Source organism: Dipodomys ordii, unplaced genomic scaffold (genome assembly GCF_000151885.1).
Source record: "Dipodomys ordii isolate 6190 unplaced genomic scaffold, Dord_2.0 Scaffold205, whole genome shotgun sequence".
Classification (NCBI taxonomy): Eukaryota; Metazoa; Chordata; class Mammalia; order Rodentia; family Heteromyidae; genus Dipodomys; species Dipodomys ordii.
Window position 1 is genome coordinate 1,345,446 of NW_012267421.1, and position 16,204 is coordinate 1,361,649.

The window sequence follows — 16,204 nt, forward strand, 5'->3', positions numbered from 1 at the left end:
TATGGATGAGAGCCCTGTTGTATTTTTATCTCAGATCTTTATTTTTGTGGCTCATTATTCTCCATGTCCAGGTATAAAAAGGTCCAAAGGTCTTGCCTGTACTTGGGCACACAGGCAGATAAAGATGAGACACTCGGCACAGAGGACTGAGAGTCTGAAAACATACACGTGCCGTCAAAGGCCAGGGGCGTCGGTATGTGCTGGAGTGAGGGCCACATCCTTGGTGCTGGCAGCCAAGTCCCTCTGGCCTCAGGCATCCACAGAGCTCTGCCCACCCTCCAGATGGCCTCTGGGAAAAGTATCCACAGCAGTCCCCTTCCCTCAGCCTGGGAGGGGGACAGGGAGCCCTCCCTCCTGGCCCTTGGCGTTGAGACACCTGTCTAGGGAACCTTATTTTTCCTCCTCTGGGACAATCTAAGGAATGAAACACATGCAGGCAAGGCAGTTGCTACAGGACATGAATGGCTCCGTTAATGACACTTCTTCCGAACAGGACTGGCATTTTCTACACCACCACCGTCTTGAGAGAAGTAGAGCTGCATCCCACCACCCTCCCGCCCTCCACGCCTGCAGCCCCAAACTCCCTGGACAGAGGAGAGGGAAAACCAGCAGAACCCCACTCCCCTCTGTAGAAAGGAGAATCACAACACAAGTGGTGTTTTTGCACACAGTCTACCCTGGGGGTGAGGAGAGGGTATTAAGGTTCAAGCCGCCTGAGCAAGAAAGCAAGAGGCTGTGAATCAACTCACTAGCAACCCCATAGGAAGAACACTGGGAAGGTTCTCTGAAAAAAACAAGATAGTACTCTGCACATCTCCACTCACCTCCTATTCAAATGTGCATTCACCCCACCCCAGCACAGGGGGACATCAAGACCCAGCCTTCACTGCAGGCCCCAGCCACACTAGAGATGTCCTGCACATGGAAGCTGAGCCAAGTTCTTCTGGCTCAGCTGGGTATATGGTCATATACCACATACCCATCTCATGACCTGAGAAATTCATACAAAGAAAAGCCAAAGTCACCTGCCCTGAGGGAGGCCAGAACCAGAAGCCTCATGGCAACCAGGCCAAGGAGCGTGTTTCTCTGCCCATCTTCCTCCAGGCACAGGGCCGGTCCTGCTAGAGCACTTGTCTCTGCTCTTTCTGGTCTCACTCACTGGGCTACGCCACAGATCTGAGGACCCCTGAGGTCTCTTTTCACTGAGGTGATGAGCTGTCTGTCCCAAAGATCCCGCAGAAACAACACCCAGTGTGGAGTGGGGGGAATCCCTGGATGATGGCCAGCACAGATGTGGTTTGAACCTACTCCTGCCACTTCTTTCTGATGTGAGTTACCTCCTCTCAGTCTTGGGGTGCCTATTTCTGAATGAGGTCAGAATGGTTGCCTTTCCCAATTAGCAAAAGAGATGAGCAAGCCCGGGGACATGGTGCCTGGCACCACCCGCCCGTTCCACCAGGGCCGATCATTCTCAGGAGAGCCCAGCCAGGTGCTGCCTGCAAACCCAGTCAGGGATGGAAGGTTCAGGGGCTCCAGACTTCCATGGAAAGGGTCCCGGGGCTGGGAAGGTAGCTCAGTGGTAGAGTGCTTGCCTTGCATGCCTGAGGCCCTGGGTTCGATTCCTCAGCACCACATAAGCAAAAAGAAAAAAAGCTGAAGTGGAGCTGTGGCTCAAGTGGTAGAGCGCTAGCCTTGAGCTGAAGAGCTGAGGGACAGCGCCCAGGCCTAGAGTTCAGGTTCTATAACCGGACCCCCCCCAAAAAAAAACCCATGGAAAGGGTCCCTGGTGGAGTTTCCCCGTGGTGGCGTTGGTGGAGCTGTCCCACATAGGGTGTCCCAGGACAGGGTGCCCTTGGGATGCGGGTCACTCCTCACTGGGAAGGGCTGGCCTTCTTAAAGTCTTGACCTCTGCTCACCTATTTTAGGCTGTCTCTAGGTCCCCTTTACAGTGGTGGCCCTTAAAGATGCTCCATGGCTGTCCAGATGTCCCTGGGGATGTCACTCCTGAGGGACAAGACTGGTCAGGAGCCTCCAAGGAGAGTGTGCTTAGGACCTGGAGCTGGATCACCCCACCACCACCTACCCTCAGAAGCCCCCATTGAGACCTCCCCCCTTGTCTGCATAGGCCCTCCTCTGGAAGATTCTCAGGTCTCTCCAGGGCTATACAAAGAAAGGAGATCTGGGACTACAGGACCTCCTCATGATGCTTTGCCACAGAGCACTAGGCACCTGTCCACCTGCCCATCCTGTACCCACAGCTGCCAGGACAGATGTGGAGACAACAGGAGTCCTCACTGCCAGCCATATACCCAGTCTGCAAGGACAGGAGTCCTCCTGCTTAGAAGAGAGATTTGTACCAAACACATCTCATAGTGCTTGCAAGTGTGTGCAAGTTCCATATGCATGTGCATACAGACACACACATGTAGATGTGTACTATACACACATGTATAGGTGTATGCATGTATGTGTATATCCATATATACACATACACACATCTACATATGTCTATTAATATGAGTATTATTTAATTATATGATATGTTCATTAATGCACTCATCATGACTACATGGAATGCATCATATATCAGCGAGATTAAGAGTTCTTGGAAATTAGTAAATGATGAAGCCTACCCACCCCCCAGACAGTAAACATAGTTGAAAAAGAAATAGAAAAGCAGTTTTATGAAAGAGGTAAAATAATGTGTGAGACCTCTGAGACCCAGCCATCCACCTCCAACCTTGTTTGAAATGATGGTGGCCAGCACTGAGAAGGGTGAGTAAATTGACAGGCTACAGTTCCTAAAACTGTAGACGCTAGAGCTGGGGGCATGGTTCAAGTGGTAGAGTGCCTGCCTAGCAAGCACCGATCTCACTCACACACTTATACAGAAACACACATACATACACATACACATGGTATTTGTATATAAAGGTACAGAATATTCTGGAACTAATCAGTAATAGCTAAGTATTCATGGATGTATTCAGGGATTTCAATATTTATCATTGCTCATTATGGTAAAAATGAAAGGCCTAAGTACCAACAATAGGAGATTGATTAAATACCTTATTATAGCAGGAAGCAAAGCTAATGAGATATCATTAATCACCATGATTGATTTTTTGCCCCCCCAAATGTATTTGTGCAGAAATACTAATGGTTAGCATTGAGTTAGAAAATTAGTGATTTTCTTTTTGATTACTTGTATTTTCCACAATGACTATATTAGCCTAAAGTAATTCTGCTTTGTAAAATAGTTGTGTGCTCACCTCACCTCACCCCAAAGGTTGAAAATTCTCTGAACACAGGGCTTAAAACCCCCATTTGTCTCCCTAATTTCCCATCTATTGGCTTAGTGCCTTAAATGATTGCCACAATTACACTGGACTGAAAGTTTGCCACATGCATGCATGTTACTACATTGTATTTTTTTTCAGTAAGATTGAATAAGCATTCCTTGAAGGGTGGGGTGAAGGAGGAAGGGCAGAATGAAAAACCTGGCAGCTGTTTATCTATAAGTAATCAACTCCCTTGGGGTCCCTCTGACTAGCAGCAAGCCACCTGCAGCCCCTCTCTTCTGAAGGGAGGGAGGGGTCCTCAGAGGAGGATGACCCCACTTTTTAGAAAACACACTTTGAGGAAGATAAGACTGGAAGAAACTACCTAAGAAAAGCTAAAAATACATATCTGAAATTTTTCCTTCCAGAGCCAAGAAAACCAATACCATGTTCTTGTGTGTGTGTGTCTGTGTGTGTGTGTCTGTGTCTGTGTGTCTGTGTGTGTCTGTGTGTGCAGGTCCTAGACCTTGATCTCAGGGCCTAGGCACTGTCCCTGAGCTTTTTCCTTCAAGCCTAATGCTCTACCACTTGAGCCACAGCTCCACTTTTGGCTTTTTGGTAGTTAATTGGAGCTAAGAGTCTCACAGATTTTCCTGCCAGGCCTGCCTTCTAAAGGAATCCTCAGATCTCAGCCTCCTAAGTAGCTAGAGTTACAGGCGTGAGCCACCTGTGTCAGCTAAAATGACCTTTGAATGAAATACATTTGCTCTTGGAAAGCCTTTACTCATCTTTACTTAGCTGGAGGGTGAGAGATGAAGTTACCTAGAATCAGACTCAAGAAATTCGCAGTGGGAAGAGAACTGCCAGTAGCTGTGGACCAGGAAGTTCAGACAGGGCAGGAGCTCTGCTGGGAAGCTCCCAGGATACAGTGCAATGGGGCCTTGGCCCAGACAGAGCTGGGGAGAGGCAAGTGATACCAGCACATGAAGGCAGACAAGATTGCAGGCTTGGCCTGGGCAAAGTCTGAGGGTGTAAGTCACTGTCTTTGAGGAAGGAAGGGGGTGCAGCCCATGCCCAGGGTTCTAGGACCACCTCATTAGAAGCAAAAGTGGCCCAGGTGGAGCTGCCCATCCTCTGTTTTCCTTGCCTGCCACTCCCACTACTGCAAACCTACCAAGAAGCAAAGAAACCTTCGCCCTGTTTCCCAAGGCTTAGGGAGACCCTGAGAGCTAGGCTCCTGAGTGCCCCCCAAAGTGCCAAAGAGCTCCCTTCGCCTCCAAGGCCAGATGTAAGCAGAGGAAGCAGGGCTCAGGGCCTGGTGATGAGGGTCTTTACTGAGTACTCTCTGCTTCCGGTGGAGCTTGGGGCAGGAGGGCCTGGGAGCCCCAGAGCAGGGGGGAAAAAGGAGACTTCACCACACAGCACAGCTTTTACTCAAGTATTTGGGTCACCCAGGTTTTGTCCCTGCCCCCCTGCCTTGCTGTCTCCCCGGGACTCAATGCTCCCCTTCCTCTAAGTCATTGTCCTGTGTCTCCTGGTCTGTCATGCTGTCTCTACCTCTGGATTTCTGCCTTGGGGTCTTCTTGTCACTTTCTGTCGCGCCTCCCTCCGTATTCCTACCCTCCTCTCACCACAGCGAGGAAGGGGTAGCGCAGAACACCTGGTCCAGCGGGGTGCCCAGCTAGGGTTGCCCAGAGGGCAGGCGGGCATGGATCCCCTCCTCCGGGACCCCCATCCACCCTCTCCCGCTTAAGCCATAGCGCTCCTAAGCCGGGAGCCAGGCGGAAGTTCTCACCGATGGTGAAGCTGTAGCCATCGATGCTGAACGTGGCGCTCCGGCACTTCTTGAAGCCTTCCTTCCTGCTGCTAGCGTCGCTCATGACTGGGCCGGCGGGTCCGAGTTCGGATCCGGACGCTCCGGGCGCCGGGCGCGTCCCGATCCCCGGGCTCCGTGCGCCTCTTCCCGCGCGCCCCGATCCCGGTCCTGATCCCTGGCGCACTGTGCCCGCAGTGACAGCAGCGGAGCGCGGGCCTCGGCAGGGACGTCAAGGAGCCTTAGTAGCCATGGCCGGCACGTTCGGAGGGGAGCGGAGGTGCTCGGGGCGCGGGAACGCAGCGAGGCCCCCGTGGGTGCGGGTGGGGAGGCGGCCGCCCGGCCTCGCTACTCCCCCAGAGCCTCCGTAGCCCGCGCACTGTTTTCCATCCCCGCCTCACCCTGGCGTCTCCGGAGGCAGGCGGCGTTCGGGAACCCCGGGGGAGCGGCTGGGATTCGGTGGCGCCCTGCTTCCTCTAGGAGCTAGGCGCAGAGCTCCCCCCAGCACCGCCCGCGCCACCACGGAAAGCAAACTGCGCCGCGCCGCCAAAGTTTACTCCAAACAAGGAAGGCAGGGAAGTGGCCACCAGGGACACGCGCGCACACAGACATACACACGCGCGCACACATACACCACTCGCATGCACACGCATACCTAGACACGTATCCACACATGGACATACATGCATGCACATACACACCACACAATGCACACACCCTTTCATGCGCATGCATGCTCGCGCAACCCAGTTGCTCTGCTTGTCCCAGGAGCGACCAGGTCCCTGAGAATTGGGATTTTCGCAATATGAATTTGGGAAGGGACGAAAGGTACTGTGGCTCCTATAGGTAAGGCTTTAGTGACAGAAATGGAAACGGAGGCTAACAGGGCCTGAGGATGTGCTTTAACCAGGCGTGGCAGCATTTAGGCACAGAAGCTTGACACCCCAGATCTGTCAGTGGTCTTTGTCATGGCAGAAGTTAGGCGGGCATGCACTGGGGTGGCCTATGTAAAAATGGACCAGAGCCTCAGCCCACTGTGGTGTATGCAATGAGGTGCAATGTCTAAGCGATCAAACAGTGCAAAGAAATCAGCCTTCTTTATCATTTGCCCATGGTAAGAATTGAGCAGAAGCCAGTGGCTCATGCCTGTCATCCTAGCTACTCAGGAGGCTGAGATCTGAGTTCAAAGCCAACCCTGGCAGGAAAAGCTGAGAGACTCCCCACTGCTGCACCAGCTGCCTCTCCAGGTTCATGATGTCTACTGCAATCATATCTGCTACTTTCATCACAATCTCTAGTTTTTTGGGAGAATTATAGGTAACATTGTAACTATTGCATATTTTGGTATATACTTTTATTATCCTTTTTTTGGGGGGGGGTCCGGTCATGGGGCCTGAACTCTGGGCCTGGGCACTGTCCCTCAGCTCTTCAGCTCAAGGCTAGCGCTCTTCAGCTCAAGGCTAGCGCTCTACCACTTGAGCCACAGCGCCACTTCTGGCTTTTTTTTCTTTTTGCTTATGTGGTGCTGGGGAATTAAACCCAGGGCCTCATGCATGCAAGGCAAGCGCTCTACCACTGAGCCATCTTCCCAGCCCCTACTTTTATTATCCTTAAGTGCATGGAGCTGCCATTTAACAAAGAAGTTTATGAATGCAATTTATCTCAATCAATGTCACCCTTTTCAATGTCCTCGCCCATCCCTCCCCTACCCACTCCTTCCCTCACTCACTTTTTTTTATTTTAATTTTATTGTCAAGCTGATGTACAGAGGGGTTATAGTTACATAAGTAAGGTAATGAGTACCTTTCTTGTCAAACTTGTTACCCCCTCCCTCATTTTTCTCCCTCCTTCCCTCCCCCATTTCCCCAAGTTGTAAAGATCATTTCCAACATATGGTCTTATGAGTATTGCTGTTACAGAGGTGCCACTTTGTCCTTGGTCTTGCCATTTTGTTGTTCCTTTCCCTTCCCTAGTTCAGATAAATGTATATATAATACCTAGGGTACCAAAATCCAATACAGTGACAACAGGGGATAAACCATAGGGGGACTAATATGAGGAATTTTTTTCTTCGCTTGACTGAAAGTAAAGTGTGGTAATTAAACACTCTTCACTAAAGAGCTTCTTGGAATATAATTGATAAAAATAATAACAATGTGATCACTTATCTGTCCCCTAAGTCTGGTAAAAATAACTTGCCTGAACAATTAGAACTGTTTTTAAACTGCTTCTCCTCAGAACCATTATCTCGCCTGGTTTTAGAGATTCCACACCTACAGAACCACGAAACGCTTTGCTTCACAACTCAACAGCCTTCTCCACACAGGTTTCTTCCACCACACCCGCGAGCCTCAGTGCTAGCATTACATAAGCCCAGGAAAAGGGGCTGCGTGCCTTCCTTCAGGGAAGCCTGTGAAGGAAGAAAATGGGACATGACAATCGAGCAGCTGTGCCAATGCTCTGCTCTCACAGACAGAGCAGACACGGGCAATGGCGTGTCTGCAGGGCAGAGTTGCCTTTAACCTGGCTCTCCAGAGGCTGTGAGCTAAGGATGTCTATTAGTTATCGGAAATAATTCCAGAAAAGAATACTTCATGACACATTAAAACTATACAAGTCAGCTTGGCACCAGGGTCTTACATCTGTATTCCTAGCTACTCAGGAGGCTGAGATCTGAGAATCACAGTTCAAAGCCAAAGGAAAGTTCTCATCTCTAGTAAACTACCAAAATGCCAGAAGTGGAGTTGTGACTCAGGTAGTAGAGTGTTAGCCTTGAGAATTAAAAAAAAAAAAAGGGAGCAGCACCCAAGGCCTGAGTTTAAGCCCCAGGACCAGTGGGGGGGGGGGGGAAGAATCCATAGGAGCTAGACATCAGTGACTCACACTTGTAATCCTAGCTACTTAGGAGGCTGAGATTTCAGATTCATCATTCAAAGATAGCCTGGGCAGAAAAGCCTGTGAGATTTTTGTCTCCAATTAATGGGCAAAAAGCCCCAAATGCAGATGTAATTCAAATGGAAGAGCTCCATCCTGGAGCAAAAAAGAAAAGAGAGAGCATCCTGGCCCTGAGTTTAAGTCCCAATACTGGCATCTTGACAAAGAAGATAGGAATGGTATCGGCATACACCTTTGCTGTAAGGAAGGACAGAAGCAGGAGGATTGTAGTCAGACCTTCCAAGTAGAACTCTCCATATTCTCCTATCTTCCACCATCTTTGACCACCTGCCTCTACCTTCCTCCACCTTCCTCCTTCTTCCTCCTTCTTCCTCCTTCTTCCTCCATCTTCCACCATCTTCTACCAACTTCCTCTGCCTTCCTCTACCTTCTTCCAGCTTCCAGATTCCTCTTCCTTCCTCTACCTTCCTCCATCTTCTTCCATCTTCCTTTCTCCTCCAGGGGTTCCCCTTGGGGCATGGGTCAGGGAGCATAGCTTCTTACCACCCCCTTCTTAGGACAGCCTCAACCTTGCTGACCTCAACCTCAGGAGGAGTCTCCCAGCTGACTCCTTGATGTTCCAGGACATTCCTTGGAGGGAACCACCAGGGTGAGAGTTTTTGCTGGGCAGAGTCCACATGGAGCTCCAGGAAGAGTGGAAAGGGCTTTCTCCCCAGGGAAGCAGCTCCATGCCAGGACCCACACAGTGAAGGGTGAGTGTGACAGGCCAAGGTCCTGTCCCCCAGCCTCTCACAATCAGATATTGCTGGTCTTCTCCCTTCGCCTTCAACACTGCCCCCCTCCACAATGGTCCTTCCAAATGCCCTATTATCCGATCTGAACTGCAGATCACTACCGCTCCTTCTGACTTCTCATCTACACAGCCACTACCTCTGGCAAAGCCTCAGTGTCAATGTGGGTGACACCGTCCCCCATCTCTAGGGTAGCCTCTGACAGGAGCCTACTGCCCCCTCTACCTCCCACCCAGTCAGCCTTCCTACTCCAAGCCACTACCAAACAGCCAGAGAAACCTAAAATACAAATCAAGCCATGTCCTCCTCTGCCTAAAACCCCTCGCCCTTCCTCATCTGCCTAGAGAATGTTTAGAATAATGAAACAGACCACCCCCCCACACACACACCCCATTCCATGCTGCCTCCTGTGGCCCCATATCACATGAGGGCAGTGAGGAGAGGCCAGCGAGGAATGGCTGGGTGCGTGTTCTCCCCCAAGCTGGGGAGTAGGAGCTGTGAGGAAGGAAGCTGGAAAGCACTAGCCACTGAAGGCAAGCCCACGGGCCCTTGGGCCCATGGCACCCAGGACTCCGTCCCCTGGGGCCATCAGGAGCCAGTGACAATGTGCTGGGCTTCCCTGCCTCATTCCTGGCTCATTTCAAAGGCTCAACTTGAACCAACTCTACAACTCCCCTCACAGCAGACTTCCCAGAGTGGCTCCCACACGGTGTGCTTACTAGGGAGCAAGAGGAAACCATACTAACATTCGTTGAACACCTACTATTGCAAACCTTTTTAGTGGTTTGTTCAGCTAAACTCTCTAGCAAATACATAGTTTCAGTATCTAACCATGACAATGGCTCATTTCCTGCTCCTCACAGAACTGACATGGATGGAAGGCAGGTAAAGAACTAAGTTTTTAATCCTATAGAATTCCTCAAGGAGTGGGCCTCCCTCCATCTGGAAACCCCCCAATCCAAGGGTCTCTGAACCTTCCCCTGGTTCTTCTCCAGGATCTATCACCTGGCAGGGGACTGATGAGAAAAAAGGTCGAGGGCCATAAAGAATTTTAGGGACAAGGTATAGAAGATATACACATGCCCTTTTGCCACATTCCCTTATCCAGAAATTAGTCAAGTGTCCCATCCACCCTCAAAGGCTGTCTGGAAAAGGCAGTCCAGAGAGGAAAAGAAAGTTTGGTAAGCACTGAGCCTTGAAAACTCTATTCCCTCCCAATGTATTTAACTCAGCTGGATCTCCAACTCACCAGGTAGAAATGTTATTTATTTTTTATCTTTAAGTAGTTGTGCAGAGGAGTTTCATTATAAAAAATGGAGTTTTAACAGAATGATAATCTGTCTACAAACTAGATTTTATCCTTTTGATCTTAAGTCCAAACACATAGAACCAAAGTCCCTGAACCCCCACCAAGAGAGAAATCAGGGCCTACCTTCTACAGAAAGAACATCACCTTTCTTGTGATCTCTTGCTGGTGAAGGTTTAAAAGTTATTTTTTAACACCATGTTATAATGAAGGATTCAGAAAGTAAACCAAAAATGTAATTTAGCAGCTGATCAAGGCACCCTCTTTTGATATATGATTTCTTCTTTTCTGTAACTAGAACACATAACCACATAGAACTACAGCAGTGCCAAGGTGTGAAACACAAAGTGTATACAGAGAGAATTTCCACAGTCTTTAGTTTGCCAGCAAATTTCACCTCATCAAGAATGTTGAAAGGGGTGACATTAACCAAGATGCATTGAATTCACAAACTATAGAATGGCAACACTTTTGTGCAATTACTTAAAGATAATTTAAATTTTTCTTTTTCATTTGCCCCATCAAAGATGCTTGGTAAAGACCTGGGAACAAGGGACTGGAATAAATACGGAGGATCCAAGGTTACAACTTGCACGGTGATCAGTCCCAGGTGGGTGCCTGGTTACAGGCAAAGTTGGCACATACTGGCATCCAGGCATGGAGAAGGGTACCTACTCAGGGCCCTGGTCTTGAGCTGGCCATGTGTACCAGGCTGTGTGCTAAGGACTTGTATATCTCATTCCAAACCCTCCTGTAACAAAAAAGGGGACTTGGGGTTAGATTTTTCACTATGGTGCTGAAATCCCCAGAGAAGGTAGCATGTCCCAGGGGGTAACCTTTGCAACAGAATTGTCAAGAGCAGCAAGGCCGAAACCAAGGAGAAGACTGGGGCAGCCCAGGGGATTCTGACACAAGGTGATTTAGAACAGAGATTCTCTTCTGTCAGCCATGCACTGGCAGCTAAACTCACCTAGGACTTTCCTCTAGCTTCATGATTCACTTCAAATCGGTTAACAAACATGTTCCTGATTATCAGAAAACACGTACCCCCACACACACCCCACTTCTGTCTTGGATGTAGGTTGCCTAAGCAGGTTGGTATTTTGAAGAAAATGTCACAGAACAAAATGTTAAGGAAAGAGAACAAACTATGACGTAGGATACAATAGTTTCAACTATTTTTTCTGGTAGCTTCTTTATTTTTAATAATTTTTTATTGAGATTAAGTGATTACATAAATTTCACAAATTTCACAGTATCAACTGTGTTTCTTAAAGTGCATTTAAGAAAGTTGGGATGAGATGTGTGCTGGTGGCTCACACCTTTAATCCCAGATACTCAGGAGGCTGAGATCCAGAGGATTTCAGTTCATGGCAAAGAAAGTCTATAAGATTCCATTCCAAAATAGTCATCAAAGAGCAGACTTGGAGTCATGGCTCAAATGGTGGAATGTCATCCTAGTAAGCAAAGCCTAGCAAGGGTATACCTGAACTCAAACCCAGTACAACCAAAAAAGAAGAAAAGAGAAAGAAAGAAAGAAAGAAAGAAAGAAAGAAAGAAAGAAAGAAAGAAAGAAAGAAAGAAAGAAAGAAAGAAAGAAAGGAAAGAAGGAAGGAAGGAAGGAAGGAAAGAGGGGGGAAGGGAGGGAAGGAGAGATGGTAAGAAAAAGGCAAAGAAAGAAAGAAAGAACAAAGTGGCGGGGGGAGGAAGATAAGCAAGAGTGATAGAGTAAGCCAGGCACAAAAAGCTCCAATCTTTGGCTTCCCTTAGATCAGATAGGATCTAGGGATATGTGGGTGTGTTTTCATATTTTGTTTTTATTTTGCCCTGTTTAGTTTTTATTTTAATTAAATTGAAAAAAATTTAAAGAAAGAAAGGCAGGAAAGATGAAAGGGACGGAAAGGGTGCAAAGGTGATCGTACTCTGGTGCTGGGCTTCCCAGAGCAACTAGTTGAACCTGGTTCAGGCCTGGCCTGCATCCCAAGGCTTTTCACCCATGAACATGGCCCACACGTGGTTTCTTCATGCATATGTCCACTAAATTTTCCTCCATGCCTATCATCAGGAAAATGTGCACATTGAAAGTTAGTTACTCATACAGAGACAGGAAGCTAAATTACCCATTGCACTAGATTTTGTTCAAAACATTTTTTTAAATTTTAGATAAGTATTACATAAGTTTCCCTGTGCCAGGTCAATGGCCCATGTAAGTCTACGTTCTCACTGGACGTGAACCCCATGAGGGCTGCATTTGTTGGTTTTCTGGCATATTCCAAATGCTTTGTTGACCCTACATTGATAGCTAAAAATACATGCTGAATGCACAAATACATGAATATTCTGTTTCTCGTGGTCACTTTAACATTGGACAGAGGCCAGAGGTGGACCACTGACCTAACAGGCACAGGCCCTCAGTTTGGTCATAATTGCTCAAAGAATGGAAGAAAATCATTGCCTGCTATTTGTCTGACGGGAGATAAATAAATATTCAGACAATCTAAAGAGCTCAAAAACTAAACAAATAAAGGACAAATGATCCAATCAGTAAATCTGCAAATGAAAAGATCAATTTTCAAATGAAGAAATACAAAATGGCTAATAAATACATTTTAAAATGTTCAACTTATTTAGCCATCAGGAAAATACCACTCAAAACTATACTGAGGTGGGAAATGCTGGCTAACACTTGTCATCTTAGCTACTTGGGAGGCAGAGATCAAGAGGAAGGATCACAGTTCAATGTCAGCCCAATCATACACCCATCATACATACATCAATGCTCCAGGCAGGAAGCTGGACGTATCTCAAAAATCACCAGTGTTTGCAGGGTGCCAGTGTCTCACACCTATAATTCTAACTACTTAGGAGGCTGAGATCTGAGGATCATAGGTCAAAGCCAGCCTGGACAGGAAAGTCTGTGAGAGCCTTTTTTTTTTGGTCAGTTGTGGGGCTTGAACTGTGGGCCTGGGCACTGTCCCTCAGCTCTTCAGCTCACGGCTAGCGCTCTACCTCTTAAGCCACAGTGCAACTTCCTCTGTGAGACTCTTATCTCCAACTAATCACAGAAAAAGCCAGAAGTGGCACTATGGCTCAAGTGGTAGAGTAGTAGCCTTGAGCAAAAAGGAGCTCAGGGACAGTGCCCAAGTCCAGAGTTTGAGCCCCAGGAACAGAAAAAAAAAAAAAAGTCACCAGTGCAAAAAAAAAAAAAGACTGGTGGTGTGACTCAGTGACAAAGCACTCACTCTGTTTAACAAGTATGAAGCCCTAAGACAAACCCCAATACTGAAAAAGTTGAAAACCTACTATCCTCAAGGAAACAAACAACAAACACAAACAAGGATGGGTTGGGAATGAAAATCAGTGTAGCCACTGTGGAAACTGTTATGAAGTTTCTTTAAAAAACTAAAACAAAACAAGACAAAAAACCTAAAACCAAAGCTGGGTGCTGGTGGCTCATGCCTATAATCCTAGCTGCTCAGGAAGCTGAGACCTAAGGATCATGATTTGAAGCCAAACTGGGCAAGAAAGTCCACGAGATTCTTATCTCCAATTAGCCATCAGAAAACTGGTAGTGACACTGTGGCTCAAAGTGGTAGAGGGCTAGCCTTGAACACAAAAGCTCAAGACAGCACCCAGGCCCTGAGTTCAAACCCCACAACAACAACAACAACAAAACTAAAATTAGAACTACCATATGAGTCTGCCATGCCAGTCCTTGGTATATAGCCAGAAAAATCAAAGTCAGCTCACAGAGAGATCTGCATGCCTGTTTATGCTGCACTAGTTATAATAGCTCAGTTGTGGAACCAGCCTGGATGCCCATCAATAGATGGATGGTTAAAGAAACTGTAAATATACACGAGAGTTTCATTCGGCCATTAGAAGAACAAAATTAAGCCATTTGCAAGGAAATGGATGGAAGTGGAGGTCATTAGGTTAAATGAAATTTACCAGCTTCACGTTTTCTCTCATACATGAAAATCTAGCGGTGAGGGAGGACATGTAATGGGGGATGATTAGCAATGTGGACGGGGAAAGTAGGGAGCGATATGAGAAAGAGAAAGGAATGAGTATGTTCCAGGTCATTATATATACCTATGATACTGTCAATAAAACCCCTGACTTTGTACAGTTGGCATACACAGTATAATTTTTTTAAAAAAGTAACACAACAACCTTGTAAATCGTGGCCATACTACCGTCATCAGGATGCAAAGTGCTTGTTTGTGATTGATTGAGTGAAGAACTCACTGTTGTCCAGGGCCCCCAAGCAATTCATGAACACAAGACATCTTATCTGTGGGTATTTTCACCATAGAAGGTAAGCTGGTGTCAAAAAGAAATAGATTACAGACTCATGTGGTTGATGATGTTCTAAGTGATGATCATTAATTACAAAATCTCTGGGGCTGGGAGGCGGGGGAGATCACAACATCTCCACATTGACAAATGACTGAAGTCTGAATCTTGAGCAAAGTTTTCCAGATGTTGATTACATTGCTGCCCCCAAAACTTTACCAGAAATTCCGACAGTGTATTAATCATGATAAAAGAAAGCAGTCATAGCTGACAGCAGGTGGGAGCAGTAATCACTTAAAGTTGTTATTGTGGAGTATTTAAGTTACCACAATGTACTCTTTCCTTGTGACAAACACTCACACATACTTTGGGAGCCAAATCTTTAGCACCCACCACGCCTCCTGAGCTGACAAAGATCACCTCCTTTCCACATCCTGACTGTGAAGTCATCTCCCCAGACACACCATTCACACAGCCAGCACTCGACTCTGGATTATGGAATTCAGTGTAGCCACTGAAGGAAATCACAAGAAGCTAGAACTTCCCAGTGAGCTAGACATGCAGGACCACATATGAAAAATATCTGCAATGAAGGAGCTGGGAAGGTGACTCAGTGGTAGAGCGCTTGTCTTGCATGCATGAGGCCCTGGGTTCGATTCCTCAGCACCACATAAGCACAAAAAAAATCTGCAATGTTCTTTGAGGTCAACTCGTGTTTTGCTGAGACATACACTGTGGCTGCATGTTAGGGCTCAGAACACAATATCCTCTATTACAGACACTGTAGGCTGGTATTGGGGCTCCCTCCTATTTCAGGGAGACGGCTTCAGAAGCAAAATTTCTCCCCGCTGTCCCTCCTTGTCCTCCCTGATCAAGTCAGAGAGTCTAGAATTCCTCTTCTCCTACCCTAGAAGCTGGAATCCCTTTTCCTCCAAGTCAGCCATAAAACCTAACACTATCATGATAGCTTTCCTGGCCTTTCTGGGTAAGTAAAAGGGTTGGCCACAAAGAAATACAAACTTGCCGGGCACTGGTGGCTCACACCTGTAATCCTAGCTACTCAGGAGGCTGAGATCTGAGGATCACGGTTCAAAGCCAGCCTGGGCAGGAGAGACTGTGAGACTCCTATCTCCAATAAACCACCAGAAAACGGGAAGTGGCACTGTAGCTCAAGTGGTAGAGCTTGAGCTGAAGAGCTGAGGGACAGCACCCAGGCCCAGAGTTCAAGCCCCACGACCGACAAAAAAAAAAAAAAAGAAATACAAACTTTCCTCCACCTGCCACTGTGTCAGACTTGAATCATTTCAGCTCATGCTTTCCTGCTCCACAGTGAACCCAGCTGCAGCCTTGGGGTGGGGGGGAGGTTGAGCTCCTCTGTCCCCCTACCCACCACAAGTTGCCTCTGTCTCCTGAGGGGATTAGAGCTACAGGGAGCTTCACCTGGTGGGAAGAGAGGACCATAACCCACCCTTAAAGAAAAACAAAAACTCCTTTCATTTTTTTATTTGCTTCATCTTTAAATAGTTGCATAAATGGGTTTTAATGCAACCTGTCGATTTGTGAGTACAATGCATCCTGGTCCATGTCACCCCCTTCCAGCCTTGTCCCAACTTCTTTTGTTTTTGTCAGTTGTGGGGCCTGAACTCTGGGCTTGGGCGCTGTCCCTCAGCTCTTTAGCTCAAGCCTAGCGCTCTACCACTTGAGCCACAGTGCCTCTCATCGTTTTCTGGTGGTTAATTGGAGATAAGAGTCTTACGGACTTTCCTGCCTGGGCTGGCTTTGAACGGCAAGCCTCAGATCTCAACTTCCTGAGTAGCTA

General features: G+C 47.5%; 1 protein-coding gene across 1 annotated transcript in view; it reads right to left on the reverse strand.

The window, feature by feature from the left end:
- The window catches only part of Pde1c (phosphodiesterase 1C, calmodulin-dependent 70kDa), a 250,953-nt gene extending 245,590 nt beyond the window's left edge, over window positions 1-5,363 (reverse strand). The window contains exon 1 of the mRNA XM_013035157.1: window positions 5,077-5,363. Within this exon, the coding sequence (XP_012890611.1) occupies window positions 5,077-5,161 (85 nt within the window). The 5' untranslated portion in view covers window positions 5,162-5,363. The remainder of the gene's footprint in view (window positions 1-5,076) is intronic.
- Between the last annotated feature and the right edge of the window lie 10,841 nt (window positions 5,364-16,204).